The 14370-nt window shown below is 50.6% G+C and overlaps 1 protein-coding gene across 5 annotated transcripts in view; it reads right to left on the minus strand.

The window, feature by feature from the left end:
* PLEKHB1 (pleckstrin homology domain containing B1) overlaps positions 1-14370 on the minus strand; it is a 54724-nt gene that overhangs the window by 9532 nt on the left and 30822 nt on the right. For 4 of the 5 annotated variants that reach the window (XM_043504035.1, XM_038422384.2, XM_043504036.1 and 1 more), the window contains exon 7: positions 9697-13122. In XM_043504035.1, coding sequence (XP_043359970.1) covers positions 12894-13122 — 229 coding nt within the window. In that variant the 3' untranslated portion in view covers positions 9697-12893. Of the gene's footprint in view, positions 1-5055; positions 5067-9696; positions 13123-14370 lie in introns of those variants that run through there. The other variant, XM_043504037.1, reaches the window with a different exon arrangement.

The raw sequence follows: 14370 nt of genomic DNA on the forward strand, positions 1-14370 counted from the left end.
GGGTGCAGGAGGGGATTCTCAGCTCGGGCACGGGTGCGAGGTGGAGACTATGGCCGGGAGGCGCTTACCAGAGGCGGCTCCTGGCTGGTGGCACAGCTGGGCTCAGGTAGGCTGCCTGCCATAGCCCTACCCTGTTCCCGGAATTGGCTGGTGGCTGGCACGTCTCTGTGGGGAGGGAGACAGCGTGCCTTCGTGTGCAGCCCGCACCCACAAGCGTCGCCAGGGACGGTGCTCGGGGTGAGAGCAGTGTGCAGAGATACCTCTCCCCTCCCGCCCCCCGCCAGGGGCCGCAGAGACGTACCAGCAGCCAGCCGCATCCAGGAGCAGCCTGGGGCTATGGCAGGCAGAGCCCTGCTGCGCCACTGGACTTTTAGCAGCCTGGAGTTGGAGATCGCTGCCTGTGATTTATTTTTGTGGGGCCCCCCTAGAGCCGGGGCCCTGGGCTGCAGCCCATAAAGCCCCTGCCTTAATCCGGCCCTGAAGCCAACCACCCCAATTCCAACTGAAAGCTGTGGGTGCTCGGTGCCTCTGGAATCAGGCCCCAGGTGTCTCAGGTTGGGCAGCCCAGAAATTAAGGAATCCAAAATCAGTGGCTGATGTGAAAATTGGGGCCTAACCTGCTCTGTGGCTCAGTTTCCCAGATGGAATTACAGCTAATAATACCTCTCACCTCATAGGGTGGTTGTGAGGTTTAATTCATTCATGTCTTGAAAGTGCTCGGAGACGCTCAGATGAACATGCTAAAAAAGGATGATGATAAATTCAGACAGCTCAAAATTCAGAGGGGAGGCTCCGTGTGTTTTGCTCAGGCAGTTGGATGCGGGGCCAACTTCTGTTGTGTGATGCTGGTGTACATCTGAAGTAACTCCACTGGATCAGTGGAGACATTGGTATAACTTGGAGCAGCATTTGGTCCCAGATTAATGTGGGCTGATTCTTTCCTGACACTGTTTTCTCCCCTGTTACACCCGAGAGCACAGTAAGGCCCATCATTTCAGCAAGTTGTCCCATTACCCAGCTGCTTAGATCACTCACCTTGGCTCAGATGCACCTTGAAGCAGAGCTGAAGGGCTGGAGGAGCTGGGCTGGCACCATTTTGCTCTAGGGAAGACCACCAATTAATTAACACTTAGCAGCGGCTGCAATGAATTGAAAAGATTTTCTGCCAAGCTACATGGAGCAGAAGGAATGAATTAATCACAAGGAAAACAGATGTGATGGAAACTGGGTCATTTGCTCATATTCAGGGGCAGGGTTCCTACTGCTGAAAGCCAAGGACAGGGCGTTGGTGTGAACTGGTGAATCTGACATTGGTTCTGTACAGAAGAGTATTCCAGGCTGGGGAGATGTTGTTACTCAGACTGTGTGGGGTCTCCTTGGGATGCTCAGTCACAGCACTTAGCGGTGGGAAGCGGGATGTGGATTAAACCCAGGCTGGCCAGTAACCCCTGCTGTATGTCCAGTGAGGAGGAATCGGGTCACTAGCTGTCCGAGTGTAAATCCAGAATAAGAAATCAACGGGGCAAATGAGAGTGTACTAACATCTAAAAGTCCTGTGAACCAGGATTCAAGAGCTGTGGTATCTGACATCTTTCCCCCCCCCCACACACACCTGAAGAGGTGCCCTGAGGGCAATGTGAGACTCGGCTTCTTGGGGTGATTTTTGTAAGGTCACTGCATGGCAAGTTAGAGTGTACTAACCTCTAAGGATAGCTCAGTGGTTTGAGCGTTGGCCTCCTTAAACCCAGGGTTGAGAGTTCAATCCTTGAGGGGGCCATTTAGGGACCTGGGGAAGAAATTGGGGATTGGTCCTGCTTTGAGCTGGGGGTTGGACTAGATGACCTCCTGAGGTCCCTTCCAACCCTATGATTCTATGGAGTTACATCAGAGTTCATGTTCTCTGTGTGTGTGTATATAAATCTCTCCTCTGTTTTTTCCACCAAATGCATCCGATGAAGTGAGCTGTAGCTCACGAAAGCTTATGCTCTAATAAATTTGTTAGTCTCTAAGGTGCCACAAGTACTCCTTTTCTTTTATCAGAGTTCCTGAGAGCAGGGCTTTCCCATCACTTTTTGAGGGCCTGTTTGGAAACCCAAGGAGCCAAAATTACAACTACATAAGGGAGGGTGCAAGGGAGGTGAGACCACCCTTGGGAGTGTTTAAACAATGTAGTTTGAGTTTCTATTTTTTCCGCAGCGCCTTTCACCACCTCCCTAGGTAACCATTCCAGTGCTTTGCCACCCTCCTAGTGAAATAGTTTTTCCTAATATCCAACCTAAACCTCTCCCACTGCAACTTGAGATCATTGCTTCTTGTTCTGTCATCTGCCACCACTGAGAACAGCTGAGCTCCATCCTCTTTGGAACCCCTCTTCAGGTAGTTGAAGGCTGCTATCAAATCCCCCTTCATTCTTTTCTTCTGCAGACTAAAGAACCCCAGTTCCCTCGGCCTCTCCTTGTAAGTCATGTGCCCCAACCCCCAATCATTTTCATTGACCTCCGCTGGACTCTCTCCAATTTGTTCACATCCTTTCTGTAGTGGGGGGGCCCAAAACTGGGCACAATGCTCCAGATGTGGCCTCACCAGTGCAGAATAGAGGGGAATAATCACTTCCCTCGATCTGCTGGCAATGCTCCTACTAATGCAACCCAATATGCTGTTAACCTTCTTGGCAACAAGGACACACTGTTGACTGTCATATGCAGCTTCTCATCCACTGTAATCCCCAGGTCCTTTTCCACAGAACTGCTGCTTAGCCTGTCGGTCCCCTGTCTGTAGCGGTGCATGTGATTCTTCTGCCCTAAATTCAGGACTCTGCACTTGTCCTTATTGAACCTCATCAGATTTTTTTTGGCCCAACCCTCCAATTTGTCTGGGTCACTCTGGACCCTATCCCTACCCTCCAGCTTATCTACCTCTCCCCCCAGCTTAGTGTCGTCTGAAAACTTGCAATTCATCCCATCATCCAGATCATTAATGAAAATGTTGAACAAAACAGGCCCGAGGACCGACCTCTGGGGCACTCCACTTGACACCAGCTGCCAACTAGATATTGACCCGTTGATCACTGCCAGTTGAGCCCAACGATCTAGCCAGTTTTTTATCCGTCTTGTAGTCCATTCATCCAGTCCATACTGCTTTAAATTGCTGGCAAGAATATTGTAGGAGACCATATCAAAAGCTTTGCTAAAGTCAAGATATATCACATCCACCACTTTCCTCATATCCACAGAGCCAGTTATCTCATCATAGAAGGCAATCAGGTTGGTCAGGCATGAATTGCCCTTGGTGAATCTATGCTGACTGTTCCTGATCACCTGCCTCTCCTCCAAGTGCTTCAAAATGGATTCCTTGAGGACCTGCTCCATGATTTTCTCAGGGACTGAGGTGAGGCTGACCAGTCTGTAGTTCCCTGGATTCTCCTTCTTCCCTTTCTAAAGATGGGCACTACATTAGCCTTTCTCCAATCGTCCAGGACCTCCCCCGATCACCATGACTTTTCATAGATAATGGCCAATGGCTCTGCAATCACATCAGCCAACTACCTCAGCACCCTCAGATGAATTGCATCTGGCCCCATGGACGTGTGCATGTCTGGCTTTTCTAAATAGTCCTTACCTGTTCTTTCACCACTGAGGGCTGCTCACTTCCTCCCCAAGCTGTGCTGCCCAGTGCAGCAGTCTGGGAGATGATTTTGTCTGTGAAGACTGACTCAAAAAGCATTGAGTACTTCAGCTTTTTCCACATCATCTGTCACTAGGTTTCCTCCCCCATTCAGTAAGCGTCCCATACTTTCCTTGACCTTCTTGTTGCTAAAATACCTGTAGAAACCCTTCTTGTTACCCTTTACATCCCTTGCTAGCTGCAACTCCAATTGTGCTTTGGGCTTCCTGATTACACCCCTGCATGCTTGAGCAATATTTTTATACTCCTCCCTAGTCATCTGTCCAAGTTTCCACTTCTTGTAAGCTTCCTTTTTAAGTTTAAGCACACTGAAGATTTCACTCTTAAACCAGGCTAGTCACTTGCCATATTTGCTATTCTTTCTGCATACCAGGATTGTTTGTTCTTGTGCCCGCAATAAGGCTTCTTTAAAATACAGCCAGCTCTCCTTGCCTCCTTTCCCCCTCATGTTATTCTCCAAGGGGATCCTGTCCATCAGTTCCCTGAGGGAGTCATAGTCTGCTTTTCTGAGTCCAGGGTCCGTATTCTGCTGCTCTCCTTTCTTCCTTCTGACAGGATCCTGAACTCGACAATCTCATGGTCACTGCCTCCCAGGTTCCCATCCACTTTGCTTCCCCTACTAATTCCTTCCCAGTTTATGAGCAGCAGGTCAAGAAGAGCTCTGCCCCTAGTTGGTTCCTCCAGAACTTGCACCAGGAAGTTGTCCCCAGCACTCTCCAAAAACAAAACTGATTGTCTGTGCGTTGCTGTATTGCTCTCCCAGCAGATGTCAGGGTGATTGAAGTCCCCATGAGGACCAGGGCCTGTGATCTGGAAACTTCTGTTAGTTGTCCTAAGAAAGGCCTCATCTACCTCATCCTCCTGGTCAGGTGGTCTGTAGTAGACGCCCACCACGACATCACCCTTGTTGCTCTCGCCTCTAAACTTAACCCAAAGACTCTCAACAGGCTTTTCTCATTTCATACTGGAGCTCTGAGCAATCATACTGCTCCTTTACATACAGTGCAACTCCTCCACCTTTTCTCTCCCACCTGTCCTTCCTGAACAGTTTATACCCATCCATGACGAGTGCTCCAGTCATGTGAGTTACCTCACCAAGTCTCTGTTGTTCCAATCACATCATAGTTCCTTGGCTGTGCCAGGACTTCCAATGCTTCCTGCTTGTTTCCCAGGCTTCTTGCGTTTGTGTACAGGCACCTAAGAAAACTAGCCGATTGCCCTACTTCCTCAGTATGACTCAGGAGGCTTTCCCTGTTGCACTCTCCTCGTGTTTCGTCCCGGTATCCCCACTTACCTCAGGTCTTAGGTCACTGACCCCCAGCGAACCTTGTTTAAAGCCCTCCTCACTAGGTTAGCAAGCCTGCCTGTGAAGATGCTCTTCCCTTTCTTCGTTAGGTGGATTCCATCTCTTCCTAGCAATGCTTCTTCCTGGAACAACATCCCCTGGTCGAAGAATCCAAAGCCCTCTCTCTGACACCACCTGCATAACCATGCATTTACCTCCACTTGTTTGATGGTCCCTATCTGAGCCTTTTCCTTCAACAGGGAGGATGGATGAGAACACAACTTGCGCTTCAAATTCCCTTTATCCTTTTCCCAGAGCCACGTAGTCTGCAGTGACCCACTCAAGGTCATTCTTGGCAGTATCATAGGTGCCCATGTGGAGAAGTAGGAAGGGGTAGCGGTCAGAGGGCTTGATCAGTCTCGGGCAGGCACTCCGTCACATCCTGAATTCTAGCTCCAGGCAAGCAGCACCCTTCTCGAGTTTCCCGTCTGGACGGCAGATAGATGAGTCCATACCCTTAGGAGGGAGTCCCCAACCACCACCACCCGTCTCCTTCTCCTGGAAGTGGTGTTCGTGGAACTCGCATCCCAAGGACGATACATCCCATGCCTTCTGGTTGATGGGGGTCCTCCCTTGTTTCCCCTGTTTTTTCTCCAAGTGGGTGTTTGTTTATACCTCTTTCTAACTTATCTCCAGCTCAATGACTGACCCTGTGAATTCAAGAGCTTGTAGTATGGCTATTTTTAGTGGAAAGAATCTACTTTGCCCAGTGTTCCACTCTCATCATGATGTGCAGGTTGTGATCAGTGGAGGTGCGGCTGTTAAATCTCCCTTCCCATAATGAATAGAAGGCAGCTGGCAAGGTATTTTCTGTAAAGACCCCGCAGGCTGTCAAATATCCTCTGAGTAGCACAGATTTGCTGACACTCCAGAGACACAGCAAGGCTCATTCTGGGCATTGTTGGTAGTTAGAGCGACTCTTTAGTAGACCAAGCTGGCTGAGCTGTGTACTTTAAAGAACAGCTTGCATAAGGCTTAGGTGACCAGATAGCAACTTTGGGAAAATGTGATGGGGGTGGGGGGTAATAGGCACCTATACAAGAAAAAGTCCCAAAAACTGGACTCTCCCTTTAAAAATGGGACATCTGGTCTATCTAGCATAAAGGGTCTTCAAATCTGAATAAAGGAGAGGGTTCTATCCAGCCTGAGATTTCCTACCTTTCTTATCGTAAAGTGAGGGAGTTCAGGGTGGGGAAAAACTAGATGGGAGCCAATTGGAAACAGTAGGACGTGACATCGCTTGGTCACTCAGCCTAATGTACCTTGACTAGGAAATCAACATAGTTTTTATTTTTTATTATTTTTCAATTGTAGTGGAGGTAACAAGGCACATGCCCCTCACCAGCCTGAGGCCTCAATAAGACTTTGCTTCTGTGTCTTTTGCCTTGCAGCACTCAGTGCTCTGTTGCTCAGTGTAGGCTCCCAATGGCATGGCCCAGGTCTCTGTTCAGCACCTCGCATGGGTATCCCCGACTGACTGTAATCGTAAAGAATCATGATGATCCGAGAGCTGGACTAAGATGGTACCTGCCTGGATTCATCCCTCTGCTTAGCGGCAATGCAAACCTCCATGGCAATTTGCAATGAGACACCTTATCCCAGTTCCCAGTAGGGGAGAGCCATCAGTGTGATAGCTTAGCTGTCTGTGGTGGGGATTAGCACTGATACAGCTGCATTGATGGGTGACATCAGGGCAAATACCCAGCCTAGACAATGCCTTAGTGACCTAGTTTCTCATGGCCCTTGAACATGTCATTCCTCTGTGCCTCTCTTTCCCCATCTGTAAAATAGGGACAATGATGCTGACCTTCCTTTGTACAGCGCTCTGAGACCGCCAGATGAAAAGTGCTATATGTAAGAGCTAAGCTAAGTATTAAACTAAGCTTGCCCTGATCTCTCTCATGCCTGAATTGCAAAAGGTGGCCCCCCTCTGATCAAAGTCTGGGAAAGCGATTGCCATCCTGTTGCAGCAGAGGTGCTTAGCACCGGACCAGCTCTTAGCAGAGATTTCTAATCTAAAACCAGGCCCCAGGGTTCTGCTCACCTTCCATTCAGAGCTTGCTCACACTTCCAGGATTCATGCGTTGGTAGTGAGTGGCATGGCAAAGCAGCAGGAACCAGCCCACTCTGGGCTCTGCAGAGCCATCCTAGCTCCTCCTCTCTGCTGAGAAACAGGCTATTAACATTACACGCAGGTGGCAGCTTCTGACTGTGCTGACGTTTGGCAGCTATCAGCTTCGGCTGGCCGAACACTTAAACCCTAAGAGCAGTTGGAACACTGGTCTCTGAGCCTTTGATTCGCATGGTCTCTCGCTGCAGTGAGCAGCGCTTTCATCACAGGCAGGCCAAGAAGATCTTCAGCCTCCCTCCCCAGGGTCTGCTCTGCCTGTTCCCATTCTGCTTTCTGCCCCCATCGAAACAAATAAACCAGCCTGTCAATTTCCTATACATCAGCTGAAGTGACGGGGCAGAGCTATGCCGGGGAGCCAGTGGAATGGCACCCAAGGAGGAAGCTGAGCCAGTAGCTCCAAGCCTTTCACCTGTCCAACCATGTATGAAGATGGGTATGGGAGGGTGAGTGGAGAGAGACGCAGCTGGGTTGATACTTGAGGATGTAATTATGTGAGGGAGAGCAGGTGGGGCCGGGTGTCAGCACGCCCAGGGTCTACCCCATCTGCCTGCTGGCTTATTGTGTGACCTTGGATGACTCTCTTGAGCGCTCTGTGCCTCAGTTTACCTTGTGTGGGTATTTCCTATGGGCAGCAGCTGCATTTACAGAACTGTTGTCAGACAAACTATGGCCCTGAATCAGACAAGCATCCTTATGCAGGACAGCACTTCAGCATGTGCCTAAGTCCTACTAGGCTCTCAAATGCTTTCTGCATTGTGGGGGGGGGTGAAGGCAGTAACACTAAGCCTTCCTCCAACCTATTGTAAGATCAAGTGTAGTTCTCAACTGGACTGGACACCCTGCCACCCCCCAGCAATATGGAGAGGGCGGGGGGGGGCCATGACCCCCAACATCTGTTCACAACCTCCAAGTTGAGACCCCCTTGCTGAGATGTCCTCATCTCTTCAGATGATTTAGCCATCTGAACGGCACCAGCTCTTCCGCTGAACGGCCCTGCCACAAGTTACTGGCTTTCTACTGACATGGAGTTTAACTCCCCCAGCATTTCATGGACGTGGGAGGGGCTCTCTAGAGAGCGGGAGCTAGACCTGGCCAGGTCCTGGATGAAACCTTCAAGGCAGGCAAGCTCAGGGAGGGAGCCTATGCTGAAGCTCACTGGTCTTGAGTTACCAATGAAGCAGGTGGGGGATGAGCATGGATGCTATTTTGGGGACTGTGTGCTCTGTTGAGGATGAGGCAGGGCTTTGGCCCATTCATAGCAAGTATTATAAATGCCTCTCCCTCTCTCTCCAAGCCAGGTTAGCAAAGAGCAGCGTTTTCCTAAAGGAGTTCTGCAAGCTTCAATTCCTTCCACTCCCCCGTGGGGTGCATACTTCCCCAGTTTCATCCTGGGCAGCTTGACTATAGCAGATTCCAGTGCCCTGCTCTTTATGGGGCTTCTGAAGCCATGTAGTATTTTTGATTTGCTTACATGAGCATAGCTGAGTTTCTGCCTACAGGTTAAGAAATTATTTCAGTCTGAGAGAGTTCAGCTTTATTGACCATAGACTCAGCTCTGAACTGCACCACTGCTAGTAATAAGCATTCTTCCAAGATCTAGTCACATATATGCTCAGTCAAACAGAAGATGTAAGACTTTCTGTAATGATACCAGCTAGTAACTCATCATAATGCTATCATCCCTTAGACACTAAATATGGGAAAGAAAGCAATAGATTATACACGGAATAGTGAAGAACCACCTTTATTAGTTTTAAATAGCCTTTATTTTCAAAATATACATTAGTGGATTTATAGCAACAGTGATGCAACAAAATTCTGCTCCTCGGCACACAAAAAGAGAAAGCAAAAGTGGCAAGGAAACTGACATATTAGCATTAAAACACTAAGACCGCCTGTTAAGGACAGCTACTGTACCAATGTGAACCAAACCAGGTCAGAATACACCTGGAGGGGATGGCTGGTGGCTACATCAAACAAACGCAGGAGACAGAAAGCAAAACCCCCTCTTCTGTTCTCAGTCAGCCCCCATGACTGTTGTTAGGGTTCCCCCCTATTCCTACCGCATCTCCAGTATCCACAGAAGCAAATACACTTAACAGGGTCGCTGTCAACGCCTTTTAGGACCAAACCAAGTAGGCAGCCCCAGCAGCCCAGCCAAGCAGCGATGCTCTGGGGCATTATTCCTGCACAGGGTAGATATAGGCAGGATAGCACTTTGCTCTTTCCACCCAGTGATTGCAGGTGCTGCCACGCCCGCAACCCAGTTGGCCACACCCCCTTGAGGCCATGGAGCAACACCGGGAGCACTAGCCATTCCCCACCCTCTGAACTCAAGGGGTGCCCCTGGCCACATACTGCTGGCATCCTGCAAGGGAGGAGAGTGGAAAATCTGTGCCCTTGCCCTCTTAGCCCCCATTGCGCAGGTCAAGCTAGAATTGAAGCCGTCAATTGGATCTGAATGGGCTTGTTACAAAACTGAATGAGCAGGAAAATTTTCAGGTTTTTTTTTTTTATATGTGACCAAATTGTTTTCTCCTATTTATGGAAACCGTCCCCTGCAGCATTTGCACCCCAGCACTGCAGCTTTGTGCTAGTGCAAGACAACCAGAAAGGGAAAGTGACCAGAAACAGCATGTGAAACTGACCAGTCCAGCTTTACTGCCCAGATTGGGCAAACATCCTCCCATCTTGCATGGCATCTCAGAGCCCAGGATCCTGCCCGAGGCTGAATGTCTACACTGCAATTTTACATCTCCGCAAGTCTGAGTCAGCTGATGGAGATCAGCATTGCTGACGAAAGCAGGATTGGGGCTTAACAGCCTTGCAGTTTAAATCATCTTAAACCAGTGGCTTTCAACCTTTCCAGACTACGGTACCCCTTTCAGGAGTCAGATTTGTCTTGCTGACCCCAAATTTCACGTTACTTAAAAATTACTAGCTTACAAAATCAGACATAAAAATACATGTGTCACAGCCACACTGTTACTGAACAATTGCTGACTTTTGCATTTTGTCTGTATGAAATTTTAATTTGTACAGACTTCGCTAGTGCTTTTTATGTAGCCTGTTGTAAAATTAGGCAAGTGACTAGATGAGTTGATGTACCCCTGGAAGATCTCTGTATACCCCTATGGGTACGTGTACCTCTGGCTGCCACTGATCTAAGCTATTAGAAACAGACACAAGATCTGTCTTTAAGTACGTTTTATGTTTTCTGTGTCCCTTTAACAGCACAGTAAATACCTCACAGGCTCTGAAATGGACACAGTGTGGCTAAGGCTGATTGCTCATCCCCTTAGCCCTGTCTATGGGTGCACTCTTACCTAATGCACATAAGGAAATCACTTGTTGAATTGTAAACAATTCTGTCAGTCATCTTTGGGGAAAAGCCCACACAGCAACTGAATGAGAAGGGTGCTGAGCCACTGGCCGGCACTTTCCACTGCACAGATAAAAGTCATGTTATGCTTTAGCTTTCACTAGGGTAAACCCAGGTCACTCCTTTGAAGTCAATGGAGCTGCTGCTGTCTGACAATGGGGCAAACAAGGTCAGAATCTGGCCCATGGTCTGTCTCCACTGTTATCCCTGATATCCTTAGAGGGGCTCTTTAACATAGAATCCCAATGGGGGTTTAGCCCCACACTCATAAAACAACCCCCCCTCTGGGAAATGCCACAGGCCAGACGCATCAGCCCTGCTGAAGCCACCAACCACACAGTGGCGAGGTGCGTTTGCAGGCGTCACTGTTACTAGCGGGTCGTGCTTCATTTCTGCAGCGCTTCAGACGTACAGTGGCATCACAGAATGCTTCACAGACCCCCCTGCGTGGTTCTGGACGTGCCAGTATCAGTGAACATCAGGGGTTACAACACAGTACCAGACAGTGCAGCGGAAATGGCTACGGTTAATGCCTGCTTAACTGGATTGCACTGGGTTCCTAGAAACCCTGTGGGGTGTAAAAACTGCCTCTTGCCACCCATAGATCCGGTAGGAGAGATGGGAAAACAGCCTGCTTTCCCTCAGCAATTTGCATGGTATCTGCCTGCCTCTTGAAATACAGGTGGGCACAGAATGGGCATACTGCCCCCCCTTGTGCATACCCACTCCTGCCCATGGCTGCAGAATGGACATACTGCCCCCCCACCCTTGCATGTACCAAGTTCTGCCACTGGGCACAGATTGGGCATACTGCCCTCCACCCTTGCGTGTACCTCACTCCTAAGGGTGAGCAGAGAATGGGCAATCTGCCATCCACCCTTGCACCATAAAATAGGTATAATTTTTTCCTCCCATTCATCCCAGCCTGGGCCAATATATTCTGCAGGTGCTTTCCCTCTTCTTGTCCTGGGGTCAAACCAGGGACTTTGCTCCTAGCAGGTGGGCAGTCTGGGGCTCAAACAGCCAAGTGTGGAATTGGCTGTATAGTCAGGCACCCCCAGTGCAGGCTGTAGTGAAAAGCAGAAACCATCTAGAAGTGGACGGAACTGGGCTAATGGGAGGGGCACGGCTTGTGCCTGCCAAGTCTTATTCACTCACCCCTGCCACCTCGAAGGGGGAGTAAGAGTTGAGCAGCATGGGGCCCTGCCATGGCCTGAGCATTGGCCATGAGCCCATAAAAGGGCTGACCGTCACGCTCCTCCCGAATCCCCCTGCTGGTAGTGACCTGGGGGCAACAATCCTCTTCATGGCCTAGCGCTTTGGGGGTCCACTGGAGGGTTGCCACAAAGACCTCCCTTGTCTTGCCGCCTGGGGGTGGTATTCTCAGCCCCGGCAGCTCAGAGACCAAGATGGGGCTGAGGGATAGACCAGGGGGCAGAAGGGACTGGGCGCTAACCGACAGGCCAGCCCCAGCACAAAGCACCGTGGGGGAAGGACAGAGGGCGTCATACACGTAGCGAGTGAGTCAGATCTTTTAATAGGTGAGTGGAGTGTAACAGACTCTGGGTAAGTGTCAACATGCACTGGTGTAAATATGACACAGAAGGATTCGCGTGGCTCATGTCCAAGTACATTTTGTGGCGTGAAATACGCTGTAGACTTTGCCTATTGCACTTCACTGTGCACTGGACCATATAGAATCACGTCTAAACTAAAATACCCTGACCCCCCCCGTGGGATGACCTCTGTGTTTCCTTTACACAGCTAGTCAGTCATGTTCTATATATGTTACACGCCTGAGGGGGGCTGCTACATAAGAAAGGGGCTGTTTCTTTTTACTGCCTATTTAGTCCAAGGAGGATTTCTTGTAAACGCAATGTATAAAACATCTGCAACTTACACAGCACTGGCCTGTACGCTACAGGAATCTGAAACCCATGGGCCAATTGAGACAGGATTCTCACCGTAGCATCACCCTACTGACATCAGTGGAGTTAAATCACCCTACACCAGCTAAGGATCTGACTCCGTGCTCACCTCCTCTGTCCCTCTCTTCAGAGGAGGAGGGCCAGGAGCAGAAGCTGTCATTCTGGAGCAGAAGGAGACGCTGGGAGGTACCGGAGGTCTCTGCAGCACTCTCTGCTTGGCCCTGGCCAAGGTCTGTTGGGCAGGTGCAGAGCCTAGGTCAGTGTGGGCCAGAGGCATCTGGATTGTGTTGAGTGATCAGAAAACGTAACAACTGCTGGGGTAGGAGGCAAAGGAAAATTTATGCCGCCAGTGCGCCTAGTCAGGCACGCCAAGCAAAGTGCAGACTTGTTGGGGATGGGAGGGGAACCTTACAACGATCTACATTATGGGGGATCGCCCCACAGGCCTCCTGGAGGGAACCCAAACTTTTTGGTCAAGCGCTTGGTGCAGAGGCGTCCCGCGGGTGAGCGAGTTCTTAGAACCAGCACGGCATCCACATGAAGGATCCCAGGGCGGCCCCAGTGGCAGCGCCGGCCAGCAGGCCCAAAGCCATCTGGTCTCCCGACACGCGGTAGGGGTCCTCGCGGACAATCACGTGAGTCACTCCAGGTGCTGAGGGGCAAAGACAAAAGGAGATGCAGGGTGAACATGGAGGAGGGCACCCAGGGACACCATTGTGGGAGAGGAGTGAACCTACAGCAGCGCCGAGCTTACACAGCGACTTCACCAGGACCTGGGGAGCGCTGCCTCTCGCTGTCACCGGGAGACAAATACTGCTCAGGTCCGTTCAACACCAGGGTACAGTGTGATCTGAGCTGCTGGGGGACAGGGGGAGACCTGGGTTCTGCTTTGGGGTATTTGATGAGAGCCTGGGTAGAGTTCGTGATGCATTGCTTGCTTGGCTAGTTAAATTATGGGGGTGTGTCCTTCCTGCTTGAGCTGACAATCTCCTGGAGCAGTGAGCAATATAGGGCTTATGACACACAGTGCAGTATTTGTTTCCACCCAGCAGGGTTTGGTAGCGCACACACAAGCCATGGTGACTGAGCCTTGAACAAAACAAAGGCAACATCTCTCTTCCACTTCTGAATAAGCCAATCAAGTGAATCAATTGCTCCAATAATCAGGAAAGCACAAACGCACTTTCTGCAGGAACTAGCTGCCCTGGAGACGTGAGCAAGGAGCTCTTGGCTCTGAGCTCCCAAGGGGCTTGTGTACAACTGTGCTGCCTCATGCACCACCCCAGAGCTGGGTCCGCTGCTCGGGTACTGCCTGGTGTGAGTCTGGAATCTCCCAGCTGGGCAAGCTAGGGGCCAGATTCCCCGATGGCGGGCAAGTTAACATGCCCATGATAGGACCAAGCAGGACCTGGGCTTGCCGTGACACAGCACCCCTCTGAGCTGCACAGATGCCGCGCTTCACAGTGCGGCTCGCCCTGAGGCAGGGCATGTGGCCCCTCCACCTCCAGGTTCCTGCCAGAGATGAGGAAACAGCTTTAATTTAATTTCTGATGTATATTCCCACTCAGGGCCTGCATCCTTCCTTCCAGCAGGGGCAGGGGCAGGGGCAGGGGCAGGGGCAGGGACGGCTGCCTGAGCCCTGTGCAGATCCACCCTGGCCAGAGGTCCCAGGCCATTCAGGGCTGGCCCCCTGCACTGCTGTGGTGAGCCAAGAGCCCATCTGCATCCAGGCAGTGACAAGTTGGCTCCAAAGTCGCGGGTGCAGCCAGGGCAGTTTCATGTTGGTGCCACCAGATGTCACCCTATCATTAGGGATGCGGCTCGGCGGGAGGGGGAGCAGTCGGGCACCCAGGGATTTGGCACCTGTAAATGTCTGACAAGCTCAGGCTCCGATGGGAAG

The sequence above is a fragment of the Dermochelys coriacea genome, chromosome 1, assembly GCF_009764565.3.
Source record: "Dermochelys coriacea isolate rDerCor1 chromosome 1, rDerCor1.pri.v4, whole genome shotgun sequence".
Classification (NCBI taxonomy): Eukaryota; Metazoa; Chordata; order Testudines; family Dermochelyidae; genus Dermochelys; species Dermochelys coriacea.